Source organism: Colletes latitarsis, chromosome 2, assembly GCF_051014445.1.
Source record: "Colletes latitarsis isolate SP2378_abdomen chromosome 2, iyColLati1, whole genome shotgun sequence".
Classification (NCBI taxonomy): Eukaryota; Metazoa; Arthropoda; class Insecta; order Hymenoptera; family Colletidae; genus Colletes; species Colletes latitarsis.
In genome coordinates, this window is record NC_135135.1 from 23,950,371 (window position 1) to 23,964,057 (window position 13,687).

The 13,687-nt window shown below is 44.5% G+C and overlaps 1 protein-coding gene across 2 annotated transcripts in view; it reads right to left on the reverse strand.

Annotated features, from left to right (window-relative positions):
- LOC143351631 (cell adhesion molecule 2-like) overlaps positions 1-13,687 on the reverse strand; it is a 102,673-nt gene that overhangs the window by 53,676 nt on the left and 35,310 nt on the right. The window contains exon 1 of one of the 2 annotated variants that reach the window (XM_076783408.1): positions 8,057-8,575. The exons of the other annotated variant lie outside the window; for it this stretch is intronic. Within the exon in view, the coding sequence (XP_076639523.1) occupies positions 8,057-8,093 (37 nt within the window). The 5' untranslated portion in view covers positions 8,094-8,575. Of the gene's footprint in view, positions 1-8,056; positions 8,576-13,687 lie in introns of those variants that run through there. 2 annotated transcript variants of the gene reach the window in all.

A 13,687-nucleotide genomic window follows, 5' to 3' on the forward strand; every position in this document is an offset into this window, starting at 1 on the left:
TGAGAAAAATCCCATAGAAATGGTCCAATTTTCAAACAGCCATAACTCCTACAATTGTGAATATATTTCAATGAAACTTTTTTCTGAAGTAGAGCTCATGGGTACCTACAAAAAAGTATTAAACAACTTTTCTGTATGTAGAAAACTACAGACAATGTAGTAGAAGTAAAAGGGGTCAATACTATGAAATAACAATTTTTGTTCCAAAATTCGTTGCCCAGAAAGGTGATGTAAAAAATTCACAAGGTAGAAGCGCGATTAAGTGACATTCGGCTGCCGCGTCTGACCATTATTCGTTATTTCTACTTGCATCGGTATTTTTAACTCTCGATCCATCTTTGATAACTATGTAAGACACGATTCTAATTTTTAACCCGTAGTTGTATCATGGTACTATCTATTTTCGATGCACTTATAGTTCTCTGAATAGTTAGACTCGGTTGAAATAAATAATACCGCATCCATAAGTAGAATCAACGAGACATAGTCAGACGCGGTAAAATAAATTCTGCACTCATTTATACGTAGACGTTTTAAGAAACGAGTCTCGAAGAAAATTTAATTGTACAGGAAAAAGTGGAATAAATCTCCTGTCTTCCCCAACAAAGAAGAAATTAAATAAAGTCAGTCTTTTCGCATATTTTCAGGTATTAATAATTCTGTTAAATAGCCTCGAATGCAATTTCGCCCGGTTCTCGATTTTCGTCTTATTTTGCAACGTAGAATCGCCCCTTAACAGATTGCCCACCTGTAGGTAAACACTTTATACACGCAATCGGACCTTATAACCAAATTACTCGGCAAAGTTAGTATTAATATTGCTATGCCAACCGAGACAGAATAAGCATGGTCTTTCGAATTTACGACCAGATTTAATTTGATTTCATAACACATATTTTTACTCGCCGTAACCTGAATTACTCGTATTTCATACGAGATTATATTCTACGGTTGGTTACAGACGAATGTTGCTAAACAGAAGCTTTTGTCGATAGGGACTGTTTTACTTCGTACATCCAAAATTCACATTAAAATGTCACCTATTCCCACGAATCCAAAATAAATGGCCATCGTTGAATTAAAATATGAAATCTTGCATAGTTCATTTTCCCATTCATTCCGGGCTACTGAAAAATTGATTGCAATTTGTGAACGTAAATCGATGGTTCGAGATATGGCGGATTGATTGAATTATTTATGTAAAGTCAACCGACGGAATTCGTTAATCCAATCATGATTTTTTGGACACTTTAATTAATTAGGCGGCTTGTAATTGGAATTTCGAAAGCACCGCGGAAAGTATTTACAAAATTTCATAACTTCGCGTTAAGCCGTTACAGATAAACATCCCCCCGGCCTTTATTACTATTGTAGATTATACATTATAGATTACTGCAAAATTTATAGTACTCGTGTTAATACCTATAAACCGCTTTTGAAATACGTCGGGTTAATTAAATAGTTATACAGAGCCAAACAAAAAGAATTTATGAAATTCTCCAGATATTTTGGACATTTTAATTAAATTGGAATATTCGAAATCAGATTATTATTAAAACATTTAGATCTGCCTGAAAGGTTTGCACGATCTCGTCTTGTTGATCCATATTCGATAAAAATTTAATTACGCGCTCAACAAAACTTATCCGCAATTTAATATTTCTAAGAGCAATATTTAGAAACAGATATCTGGCTCACCAATGGATTCTCCCCTTTGTCACCTACTCCAGCGGATATTGTTATGCAGGATATTGAACTGCACCCTCCCTCCCTCTCTCTCTCTCTATTACCTTCTTCCTCTGTCGTCTATTATTGATATGTGGCCGGTATTTCCCTTATTGTTCCCAACGAAAACGCACAATACACTTTAGACATCTTCGTAGATATTCCTTTCCTTTCAACTATTATATAATTGCGATAGGCGTGAAATAAAAATCTCGTTGCGCGAGTTGCACCGAGCATTATACACGATGTCTTGCGTAAAAGAAACCACCTAAATCTCTATTATATGTATTTGTTATATAACGTTTGCGACCCTCGATTCTGAGTATTCTAGGATACATAAATTCAGATAAAAATCTGAAGATAACACTCCCCTTTGACACACTTTTTTTAGGCTTGGAGTCATCGTAACTCCTACAATTTTTAATATTTGCAAAAACAAACAAAAAATATCGTCCCTTAAAAATATTACGATTTGGGCTAGAAAACACTTGAGGCGAAGCTAGGTGGCTAGTCCTGTATTTAAAAAATTGGAGATGCTGTAATAAGTCTAAAAAAATATCTAAATAACACACTTCCTTGAGGCCTCCAGTGGAGTCATTGTAACTCCCACAATTTTTAATATTTAGAAATTATACTCTTGAAATATGGAGCTAAAAATAAAGACTCAAAGTGACGCAAAAAAAAACCGTCAAATTCCGTGGTATCGAGTACGAGAAAATTATTTCAAGGGTCCGATTCGACCCAGTATCCGCGCGTCGTCGGTTTATCGGAGGGTTTCTGGCCAGAGAGGGCTATTTAACGGAACTCTTGTCGACCCGGTGGAGCGGTTTCGGTTTCTGGGTTCGATTCGAGGGTGCTTCGGCGTTAGCTTCCCCCGAGAGACAGTTCGGCCCGATTGTCCGTAAGACAAACTGCGGGGCAAATTAGCGCGATCGGTGGGAGGATTATATCTGGTGGCGCGGCGTAACGACGAACACGACGACGACGACCGCTTTCTACCCCATGTTCGCTCGTCGTCGTTACGATAAATTCACGCGGCGGTGTTTTGTCGGCGGCGAACAACAGAACGTTGTGGATTCGGAAGTAATTAAACAGAGGCCCCCGGACGACGACCGCCCCTCGCGCTTAGTCCCCCTCCCCCTCCCTGCCAGCGTTTGAATAGAATTCTTTCCCGCGGTCGCAGACAAAATTTTCTCGCCTCGCGAGAGCCAACCGCCGTAGGAATTGCCGTTGCGTAAGAAGCGTCAACCGTGAATAAATCGGGTCGCTTACTCGAGACAATTACTCCATATCCGTATAAAACGGGCTGATCCGCATTTAAAGTGCCGCCCCCCATTCAACGGGGGTGCTCGCGATGTCGCGTCGACGCCGGGCGCGGAAAGTGACAATCGTACCGTCGACTCGTTAAAAGAGAAGAATATATATCTATATAAAAAAAAAAATGGGGGACGTAGGAAACGCGAGACAAAGAACTGGTGTTAAGCTCGCGTAGAAGGGGGGGTTGGGCCCTCTGGACTGTTTTTCATTCGTCGTGTAAGCACGCGTGTAACGGATATCAGCAAGGAAAAGAGAAGAAGAAGGCCACGAGGAGTGAAAAGGCACGCGGAAAACAATCTCTCGCGAGGGACGAGATGGAAGAAGAAGCGCCTCGGTGCCGACTGGCGGGGGGATCGCTACAATGGAATCGACAGCTCGATGTCGGAACGATCGTATTTCACGTCACGGGACGGGAAAGCGCGGGAGGTTTGCGACGATGAAAAGGATGCTCCGCGAGAAACCCACGAGGCCGCGAAGTCGTCGAGCCCAGGCGGGGAGGGGGCGGAGTACCCGTTGAAAACGTTCGATTACCACGGGGGAAAAGGGAGATACGGTTTTTCCGCGGCCGGGTTTCCTCCTGGACGCCCAGAGAGCTCGGAAGCAAAAAATTCAATAAAGTGCCGATGAAATAAGCCGACGGAAGGCGTCGACGACGACGACGACGTGGCCCCGGGCCGCGATTTGTTGTACCGTGCGAAGTGGAGCGAGAACGTCGGCCCCCGGGTGCCCGGGTGCTCGTTGGAGCGGCGTTAATGCAATTATCCATTGACACAATTATTCGTCAAGTTCATTAAATTTCTATTATGGAAACGCCTGTTCGTTTTACGAGTCGTGGCCCTTTAGCGCGCCGTCTCGTCTGGCCGCCCTCTCTCGCGAGTTCGATGCTCCGATTCTTAACTGCCGCGATCCCCACGACGAACCACCGTGACGCCAGGATGACTATTACGCCCTGTCTCGAATCCTCCCCGAGCGGATCCTGATCAATTCCTATACGACGGAACGCAACCAAGACTTTTTGGCGCTAGAATCTTTGCAAACACCCACCCCAACTGGGATCGTACGTAAGATTTCAAATACTTCCCCCTGTTTCGCTTTATATCTTAAAAATAAAACTGTATTTTATTTGGTAAAGTTGCATCCAAAGATTGTGCGCTGACGGGTAGTATTTGATTACTGAGTTGGGGGTTGTTAAACGCAATAAAATCTCATGGAATAAATTTTAGTCGAGTGTTAAAATCGAGAAGTAGAATGCGAAGAAAAGCAATTATTTTCGCCCCGTAAAAACGAGTCTAATTCTGGCACGAGCGTCGAGGGGTTGGAAAGGATATCCTCGAAACTGTTAGAAGTATTCGAATTAAAGATTTGGGGATCGATCGAAGCCCAAGCTTTGATTTCTACGACGAGTAACTAATAATTTGATCACTCGCTGAATAGACAATACTCAATTCGTCACAATATCGATCTGTCAAATGCGTTGGCGAAAATGGGCGACGCTTCGAACACTTGTCACTAGCAATAATAAATTTCTATCGAGAACTAGCGATGGTAGATACATTTGTTCGCGTCCTGCCGCGACCTAAACTGTCTCTGAAGTGTTTGCAACGATAAACTTTGGTCATTAGTGCCTTTGTTACTAAATTATAACGATGGTACTCGCGTAACCTTACAAATTTTAGCTTGTAAACTTTCCAATTATCTAAAAGCAAAATCTCACGTTTTTCATTGACGCGTTAAATGATTATGCTAGCTCGAAACAGGATACCGACCGTGTATAAAATTTTAAACGCGTTTTCTTTCTCAGGAATTGTATTTTTAATTTTTCTCAAAATAATTACGCCCTCGGAAGAGTTGGTGAATCGCACATTTTACTCCGCGCAGTTTTTATATCGTCGCTTGGAAAAGAGTTACAGCCTGTCCTAGATTCTAGAATCACCCTCTATATGGAGCACTTAGATCAAACTCGACGGTGAGAAAAATCTTAACTCTCGGATGGCGAACTTGGGCCACTTTTGTCGCGGCACTTAAAAGTGTTTCTTGCGAGTGTTGACCAGATTTCGACGGTCATTTGTCGCGGACTACGACCTTTCAGGTATTGTGGAATGACCTGGAGTTTTGCACCTTTTAGGTATCGTCGAATAAGCTGGAACTTTGCTCGACAAAGGTGCAGATTATGGAAACTCCTGAATACTTTTGCGACACTCATTATAATTCCTAAATTATGTTCTCTTAGCGTTCACGTTTATATATTACATAGAAAATTTTGTGCTTTTCTATCAAGTAAAATAAAATAAATTAATAAATACGAAAACGTTATGCTCGTATTATTTATCAGTAGTCTATCGTGTTTCCTGTGTTTGAAAAGTCTCTTTTAATGTTACGTTCGTTCATAAAGTAGTAATAGTTTCGTTCCTTTGTCTATAAAACAATTTTTATTCCTCGAAGCTTTTTAAATTATCTGGAAAATAAGAAATATCGCACTTCTGTAATTTAGCGAAAAATAACCTTACAACGATTTAGATAAAGCATTTTTATGCTTGAAAACTCGGTCTTTAAATACCGCGAAGCGATGCGCCCGGACGTTGTTTTTCCAAGCTGTGGAGCAGCTACTAAGCGGATAAATCATTTAAAAGTCCTCAAGTTCGAGGTTCTGCACGGGTTGGACAAATTTTTTTCGCCATAATCGATGGATATTAAACCATCGGATCCCCCACTATATTTACTCCTTTATTTTTAATAACGTCGAGAGTTCTTTCGGAGCAATTATCCTCTAATCCCGCAGTTTTAACTGTTTTGGTATAAAATTTGATTTACGCAACCGCCATTAGCGTTGTCCCAAGATCCGCCACGTGGCGGTTGTAAGGTTGGATTTACATAAGCGTGGAATGCGTGGAAAAAGTATGGACCGAGCGTAGAATGCGCGGAATGTGTGAAATGCGTAGGGAAAGTATAGAATAAATGTGGAATGCGTATGGTATGCACGAGAAACGCGAGGGAAAAGTACGAAATAAATGAGAGATTTACGTTCTTTGCGTTTTAAAAAGAAGGGAACGCTCCGATATTGACAAGCAAAAATTCACTTCACCCGTTTTCGATATTTCCAAGTTACACACTTTTTCCGTAAGCATTCCACACTGTTACATCGAACTCGTACACGATGGAATTTTTACAAAACTATGCGATACGTATTTTCCTCGGTGGCTCTTATGCGCATTAAAGGGGCGAAACGAGACCTCAAAATTAGGGGTGGGAAGGCTTCCACGGCGTATTAGTTTCCAAGGTATCGGACCGAATATTCTCACCGACGATTTCGAGGGCTCTTTTCACCCCTTCGATACGGGTAACAGTCGACGTACAAAATATGCATCGAATATTTTTCCAAATTCTACATCGCGCGAAGCTTCCATTAATCTCGGTATTTCACACTCCCTTAGTTCTCCCACGCATTCCACGTATATTCCACGCTTACTCCATACTTTAACCACACGATCCGCAATTGTGGTATGTCGCGAATCAAATTTTGTGCAAAAATTATTTTCCCACCCTCCGTGTGCACGATCCAAAAGCGATTCGAACGTGACGGAACGCGGCACTGTGTGGTAAAGCATCGTCGCAGACATCGAGCATCCCTCTAAGTCGTTGGTTATTCGCGAAGTTACGAAAACTCGGAGATTCCCTGTTCGCCCGGGTGATTTAAAGCGCTTCCTTAATTCGGTTCCAAGAATTTTGTTTTTCTTTTCGCAAAGTTGTTACTAGAATTGTTCATGATTAAGAACTGTGTCAGCGTTTTTCTCCTCTAAACTGCGCCCCGGCGGGGTCGCAAAAAGGGTTAAGAACCACTGCTCCAACGGATAAGAACCCTCTCGATCGCGCCTCCGCGTCGCTGGGCACTCCTCGTTTCGCCGGTGCGACCCTCTTTTCTACCCCGATCGCTCTTTTTCCCCCAATTTTCTCTGCCTGCGGGGACTGGCGGGACGGTGTGGCGCGAGCGAAGTAATTTTTTGCCCGTTCGCCGGCGCCGATTGTTTGCCGACGGGATATACTCTCGTTCGCAAACGCACTCGCCAATCGAGCCGTTCGATTCGCGTCGGGCAAATAAATAGTGTCGCCGGTACAAATATTTTAACCGCGCGCTCGACGGATCGCGGTATCGTCGACTTTCGTCCGCGGTTTCGCCTCCTCGACGTTCTCCCCGCGGTTGCACCCTCGCTTTTCATTTTCCTCCTGCGCTCTTTATCTTTTTTTTTTTTCGTTCCTCTTCTCTCCCCCTCCCCCATCCGGTCGTATGCCTTTTCATTCTCTTTTTATTCTCTCCGCGCCTCCCCCCCTGATCGAAACGGTCGATACGCACGCACGCACACGCGAGCGCGGAGATTGAAATTACAAAATTTCACGGGGTAAGTCTCACGGCCCGTTCATTTTTAATCGAACCGGAACGCCGGCGTCGGCCAATCTCGTCGAGATTTCCAAGCGGAGGAAGGGCACGGGATATCCGGTCCGGGATCTCGTATCGGGGCGCCGCTGTTCGCACGATCGCCTCCCGTGCTGAAAAATTCAAACGACTCCGCGCGAAACGCGAAACGGATTCACGCGCACAGTTCGAAATCGCGAATCTTTTGCCACTTCCAACGAAAGATCGTTCTCTGTTTACCCTCCCAAAAACCGCGAGACACGTTTAAAATTCATGCGATCTCATGGTCCCTCGGCATATCCGGCTAGCAGAAAAGAGCAACATCGATAAGTGGACAACGAAAGCGAGAGACAGTGCACAGAAACGTCGTTCCTCCGTCGTCCGGCGAGTCCTCGGGGACCTCTTCCTCGAGCACGTTTCGAGCACGTTGCGCCTCCGGAGATTCTTCCGTTCTACAGAGGGGGGTACGGAATCCAAAGCGGGATGAGCGTCGAGGACCGGACGAAGGAGGAACGGGACGACGAAGACGACGACGACGGGCCATCGCGGGGTCCGTCGGACGGCGTGGACGCTGGAACGAAGAGGAGACGCGCGTTGGCCACTCACCCGCGACGTGAACGAGCAGCAGGATCGTCAGTTCCATCGAGGCTCCTCTCCGTGCTGACGCGTGGACACGTTGGCGTGTTACTGTCTGATGGGCCTGCGGCCGTCGGCTGGCGGTGTGTCGTCGAAACGCGGCCGGCGCGGCGCGTCCTTTCGCATGTCGCGCGGTTTTCCAGCCGCTTCCGCTCGTCCCCGGTTGTCCGCGACGCGTGTCCACGGTCCCGTTGCGTCCGTGCCCTTACATAATAGCGAGCTGGTTGACGGTGGGTCCGCTATTTTTTAAAATCGCGCGACGACTCAACGGCCTTCTAGTGTCGGCCTCGCGACGGACGCCGGGCGATCGTCGTTCCCCGGTGCGGTGTGTGCGCGGTCTGCGGACCCCGGCTCTTCTGGCGGTTGCTCCCTCGCTGGCTGGCGTCCTCGCGCAGAATCAATTTCCTCGCAAAACGACGCCGAGAAAGGGCGCGTGTGCGCGAGCGCGGCCACCGTGCATGTGCGCATGCGCTCGACCACTCGCTGCGTGTCGCCTTTCACCACCGAAGACTCGCGGAGGATCGCTCGCGTGTGCCGGTAAGCCGTAGACTGTGTCAGTGAAATCTGGCCCACCGATAGATTCCAAGCAACCCCGAGCCGATAGGCCAACCGCCTCCCACCACTAGTCCGCTCTTCAACGCTGCTCGCCGACCCCACATACACCCCCCTCCCCAACCCACCCCCACTCGTCCCTCGACGAGACCACCCCAACGATGGTTCTCTGTGTGTTCAGAGAGGACGAACGCACCCCTTGTACGCGGAACGCGAAACTCGCTAGGCGCGCTTCCTTCTTCGCGACGGGGATGCATCCTTGCCCTTTGTGCACGGGACTCTCTATTGTTCTCCCGAGCCTCGCCGAAGCACCGATACCCGACAATTCCTTTACGAGCCACTGCGATACTGCTTATGCCCGTCTACATGTTTTATATCCCCCTCGTACGTCTTCCCTTAACAGACCCCTTTTTTCCACCCCGCGTTTCTCGTACGACCGGTAAAAGGCACGCGACTACATTTTTTTTCGAAAGAAAATCTACATCCCCAGCAACGAATGAAAGGGTCGTTGCAAATTTTCTACCGGTAACTTGCTATACAATGACGAGTCTGGCTCGTCTGGATGGCAAATGTCACAACCATGAGGCTACTCAATCATCATCGAGTCTCGTATATTAAAATCGACACATTTTTACAGTCACAAGCTATTCTTTTTCGTGGCCATTTCTCATACGAACAAATTTAAACAAAATTAAATAGTATACGTTAGAGATATAGAGATAGAGATATAATAGTTAAGAATCACAATACTGTCTACTCAAATGTTACCAAGAATCAACCCGTTAAATAAAGAGTTGAAAGCAACGATAGATCGATAAATTGTATTCATTTTTTTTATTTAAAATCGTGGATATTTCGGCTTATCTAAATCGAACGAGTCAAAAGCCATTTTGTTCGGCGTAAACGCGGTGATGGGTAGAAAAATTGTGCAAAAATAGTGAAAAATAAAATTTCGACAGCACTTTGAGGTTTATCGATATTTTGTTCCGTCTATTGCGCGTGAAAAAAATCGCTTTCGAACACGAGCACGAGTACACCAACGTTGACGTAGTCTCGTCTTCGAAACAATGTTCGCCGGTTTACCGCTATATCTCTATAATCTCGTTTGCACCAATCTGTTAACCCTTTCGCTATTTAGTTCGCACGACCTACAGTCTAGGCAATAAAGTACCAAACTGTTTAGCCTGCGCGACGTACAAGCCCAGGCGAACTGTTTAGTTTACGTGGCGGACGACCAAGTTAAAGTATTTAGGCCGGTAATCTCTCCCGGTTCCTTGAACGAATGTACAATGTCTGTATACGCAGAAAACAAACGAGGTGCTCGTTCCGTGACAGACGCCTCTAGGAATCTATTATGCAGTTTCCCAACCACCGGTCGAGTTTACGTTATCCATAAAAATTTTTCCCCCAACGATCGAAAGAAGGAATGAAATGAATAATTTATATTTTCGCTATGTTTTGTTTCACGGAACGGCACAGCACTGTAAGTAATCGTGTCTAATTGCGACGATATATTATCTCAGAAATCTAGAGGGAGTTCCCCGCTTGGGGAAAGCTCTTTCTCGCGATCGGTCTCTTTTCGTCCCTCGCTGACAGCCTAGGGTTGAAATTTAGTATACTTTTTAATTACGAAGTCCTGCACCCTCGGTACACGCGGATTCTTATGCAGAGTATCGTTAAGAACACAGAACGGGCAGTTTGTTGTTTTACATAATGCTTCAATCGCAGGGTTCGCGACCTTTGAATAATGCTTGATACGGTTGATTGATTAAATCCAACCCTTGATGCAATACTTTGCCCAGAAAGACGAACTCTGCAGGCACCCCCAATGCAGGCGCGGCGATATTACCTTTTTTACAGGCATCAATCCAACGCTCCTGTCCATTTTCCCTAACTCCGCGGCGTTTAATTACTGGATGACACGATATTGCGCTCCCAACGTAAATTTGACCAAGACACCGGCGACAACCCAACTTTTACTCGTCGTTAAATAATACGTACCGAAACCCTGCTCGACTAATAACTCCCAAACAGGGTTATTAAGCGAGACACAAGTGATAACGTTTTAAATATTCGAGTGGAATAAATATATCCAATATAACGCGCGATACGTTCGACCGGTGTATGAAATTTTTGAGGGCTGTTTCGAAATGCAGCGAAAATCAAGAACATTGAATTTTGCGTTCGAGTTATTAACTGCTGAATGCGCGCGGGATAACTGCAATTTCGTTAAAATTTGTTTTTATTCGAGAAATTGGACAGCAAATTTATTTCGTGTTACTTCAGATTTTTTCTGGTTTTATTTAACGACTTCGACGCCCCGTTGTCGCTGGTTTTACGTGTACTAAAAAATATGCGAGGGATCTTAAAAATTTGTTACTAATTAGGGGTTGAATGTGCCTGGCAGACGCGCACGTAAACACGATCGAAGGAGAACGGGCGAATATGGCGCAGGAATAAATAGTCGTAGCAGGGGTGGTCGAAGCTGTCGCGTCGAGATTTTGTAATGCTGATACGCGTCGATGCTTCCCGATCCCCTGATTAACTCCATCACGCCGCGAGAGTACGCTTCCAAAGGCTTGGGGGATCCGCTTCGAGTAAACCGCGGGTCTTCTGTTCCGCCTTTGTCGTAGTGATTTTTGATAAAACTTCGCCGCGTAACACCTGTTGGTGGCGCGCTCGCCTTGTTGTTCGAGGGATAATGGAGTTTATTGATAGCTCGCAAGGTAATTCGTTGAATTACTTCTGCCGTGGAATGTCGAGTATCCTTTTCCCCGTCACTCTGCGCGTTTCCCACTGCGTATTAACAGTTTCCACTCTCGACGAGTGTCCTCACGTACATTAGAAAATACTATTCTCTTGCGATGGCTTGCTAAAGACAGGTTTATCTCATTCTCAATCCATTCTAATGGTATATTTCTTATTTTTGTTTGCTATCTGTTTGGTCTCGACAAGTTCACGTTGGGACGTTATATTTTTGAGAACACGTTTGAGCATCTTTAAGAAAACTTATTATCTACTGACAAATGGGTGGTCGATCGAGCACTTGCGGGAGAGAAAGATCGACCATGGCCCTCTGGCGACGAGCGAGGGAAGCGTTGTCTCGCTCTCGCGTCCCCTTTGGACTCCTAAACGATGCTGTAACCTCGCAATAATCGACCATGCTCTTAAGATTTTCTGATTGTCGAGTCGAATGGGACTCCCTTTAAGATTGATCGAAGAGGAAAAAAAATTGAAGCGTCCTAGGACAAGGAACGATAATTCCTCGTATGGAAAATTCGTAGCATACGTAGTCCGCGCGTGATACGCGAATGACGTCGCTTCGTCATACTTACTTCAGGCAAATTGCACATTTTTCAATAACGTCCCCGCGGAATGATGGATAGAACGAGCCACGGTAATGCGGTTCTCCGCGGTCTCTTGATTCGGATCTACCCGGACTCTTTATTTTTCACCAGAATATATAATACCGGACATTTATAACGTCGAAACGAACGATGCCAGCGATCCGCGACAATGGGGCGTCGAAGTCGTTAAATAAAGCTTAATGGCTTTCAAATTACTCGTACGACTGACGATATTTTCAGCCGCCACGCGGGGTGGAGTACGTTCGGTCGGATACTTCGCGCGTCTACTTTAATCCGACGTGTTGCATTTCCCGTGGCTCGTTCCCGAAAGGAGCGGAATATTTTTTAAATTCGAGACTCTGACCGCTTAACGCTCGGACTTAATGGTTTCCAAACTGTTTAGAACGCGTCCACTCCCTTGGAAAAAAAAACAAATTTTCAGCCCTCAAAATAAGTGGAGGGCGTTTAACGATACGTAAAAAATATACTCGAATTTCGAGTTCTCTGATCGGGGAAGGAAAACAGTACCGAAAATTTAACCCCAATTTTACGCGTGGTTTCTTTCCTCAGGAAGGAGGAACTTAAATAATGCAGGGAAGTTCATTCGCTTCTATTAGAAGCACGATATTAGAATATAAATAATTTATTATTACGAATAGTTTCTCGAAGTCGAGAACGAATATAAATAACAGCAAATATATTTAACTCGAACGAACTTCAAAAATTCATTCGTAAATCGACTTTTGTCCGCAACTTCGGTCAAAAGCCAATGTGAAAAAAAATTCGTTAACTTTGCCAAAGCTGTTCTAATTACGTTGCAGCATGCGAAGACACTGACAGTTCGTTGACACGCACACAACGAACTATGCAAAATCTCGTGCATTAAGCACTATGCAATTACTTGTTACAAAGGAATATTTGTCAATTGTGGTCTGTCAGACTCCAACGTCGTACTCCGGGATTAACGATTTTCTTGCGGACCCGAAGTCTGTGACCTCCGATGCGATTAGAGTAAGTGCACCTATACAGTCTCATTTAAGGGTCTTACTTTGTTCGGAAAAATACCGAGTAAAACATTTTTCGACGGGGAAGGATTAAAATACGAGCTGTTTACGAAACCGTCAAAAAGTCAAAACAGTGGCAGTGTCGAGTAAATAAAAACTTTATAAAATTAACGTAAAAGTTAAATATATTTTAAAACACTTCCAGTAACGATTAATTTTCACCGTTATAGAGAACTATTTTGACAAGAGCGTCTATTGAATATTAATAAAAATCTTATGAAATGAATCTAAGAAAAATGGGTGTGAAGAAACGTTGCGAAAGTTAAATTTACTTTAAAGCATCCTATTATCGTCTGTGTCACGCAGAATAAATTTTAAATTCCAGAAAAATGTTTCAACAAGAGAAAGAATACACTGGAAGAACACACTTGCATTAAGATAATAAAACGTACGAATAATAGAGGTATAGAATGGTTGAATATTCGAGCAAAGATGGTGTAGGGTGATGAAACGAAATTCTAATAAATATAATAAATAGCGAGGGAGAAACATTTTAGGGAAATCAACATATCGGAAAGAAGACTGGAGCTATCGCCACGAGACTCAACACCACATTGTTACGTAATCCCTCGTTCGTCATTCTGTCACACGAGAAGCTACGGGCACTCTCCGTTTCGGAGATACAGAAACGGGCGCAA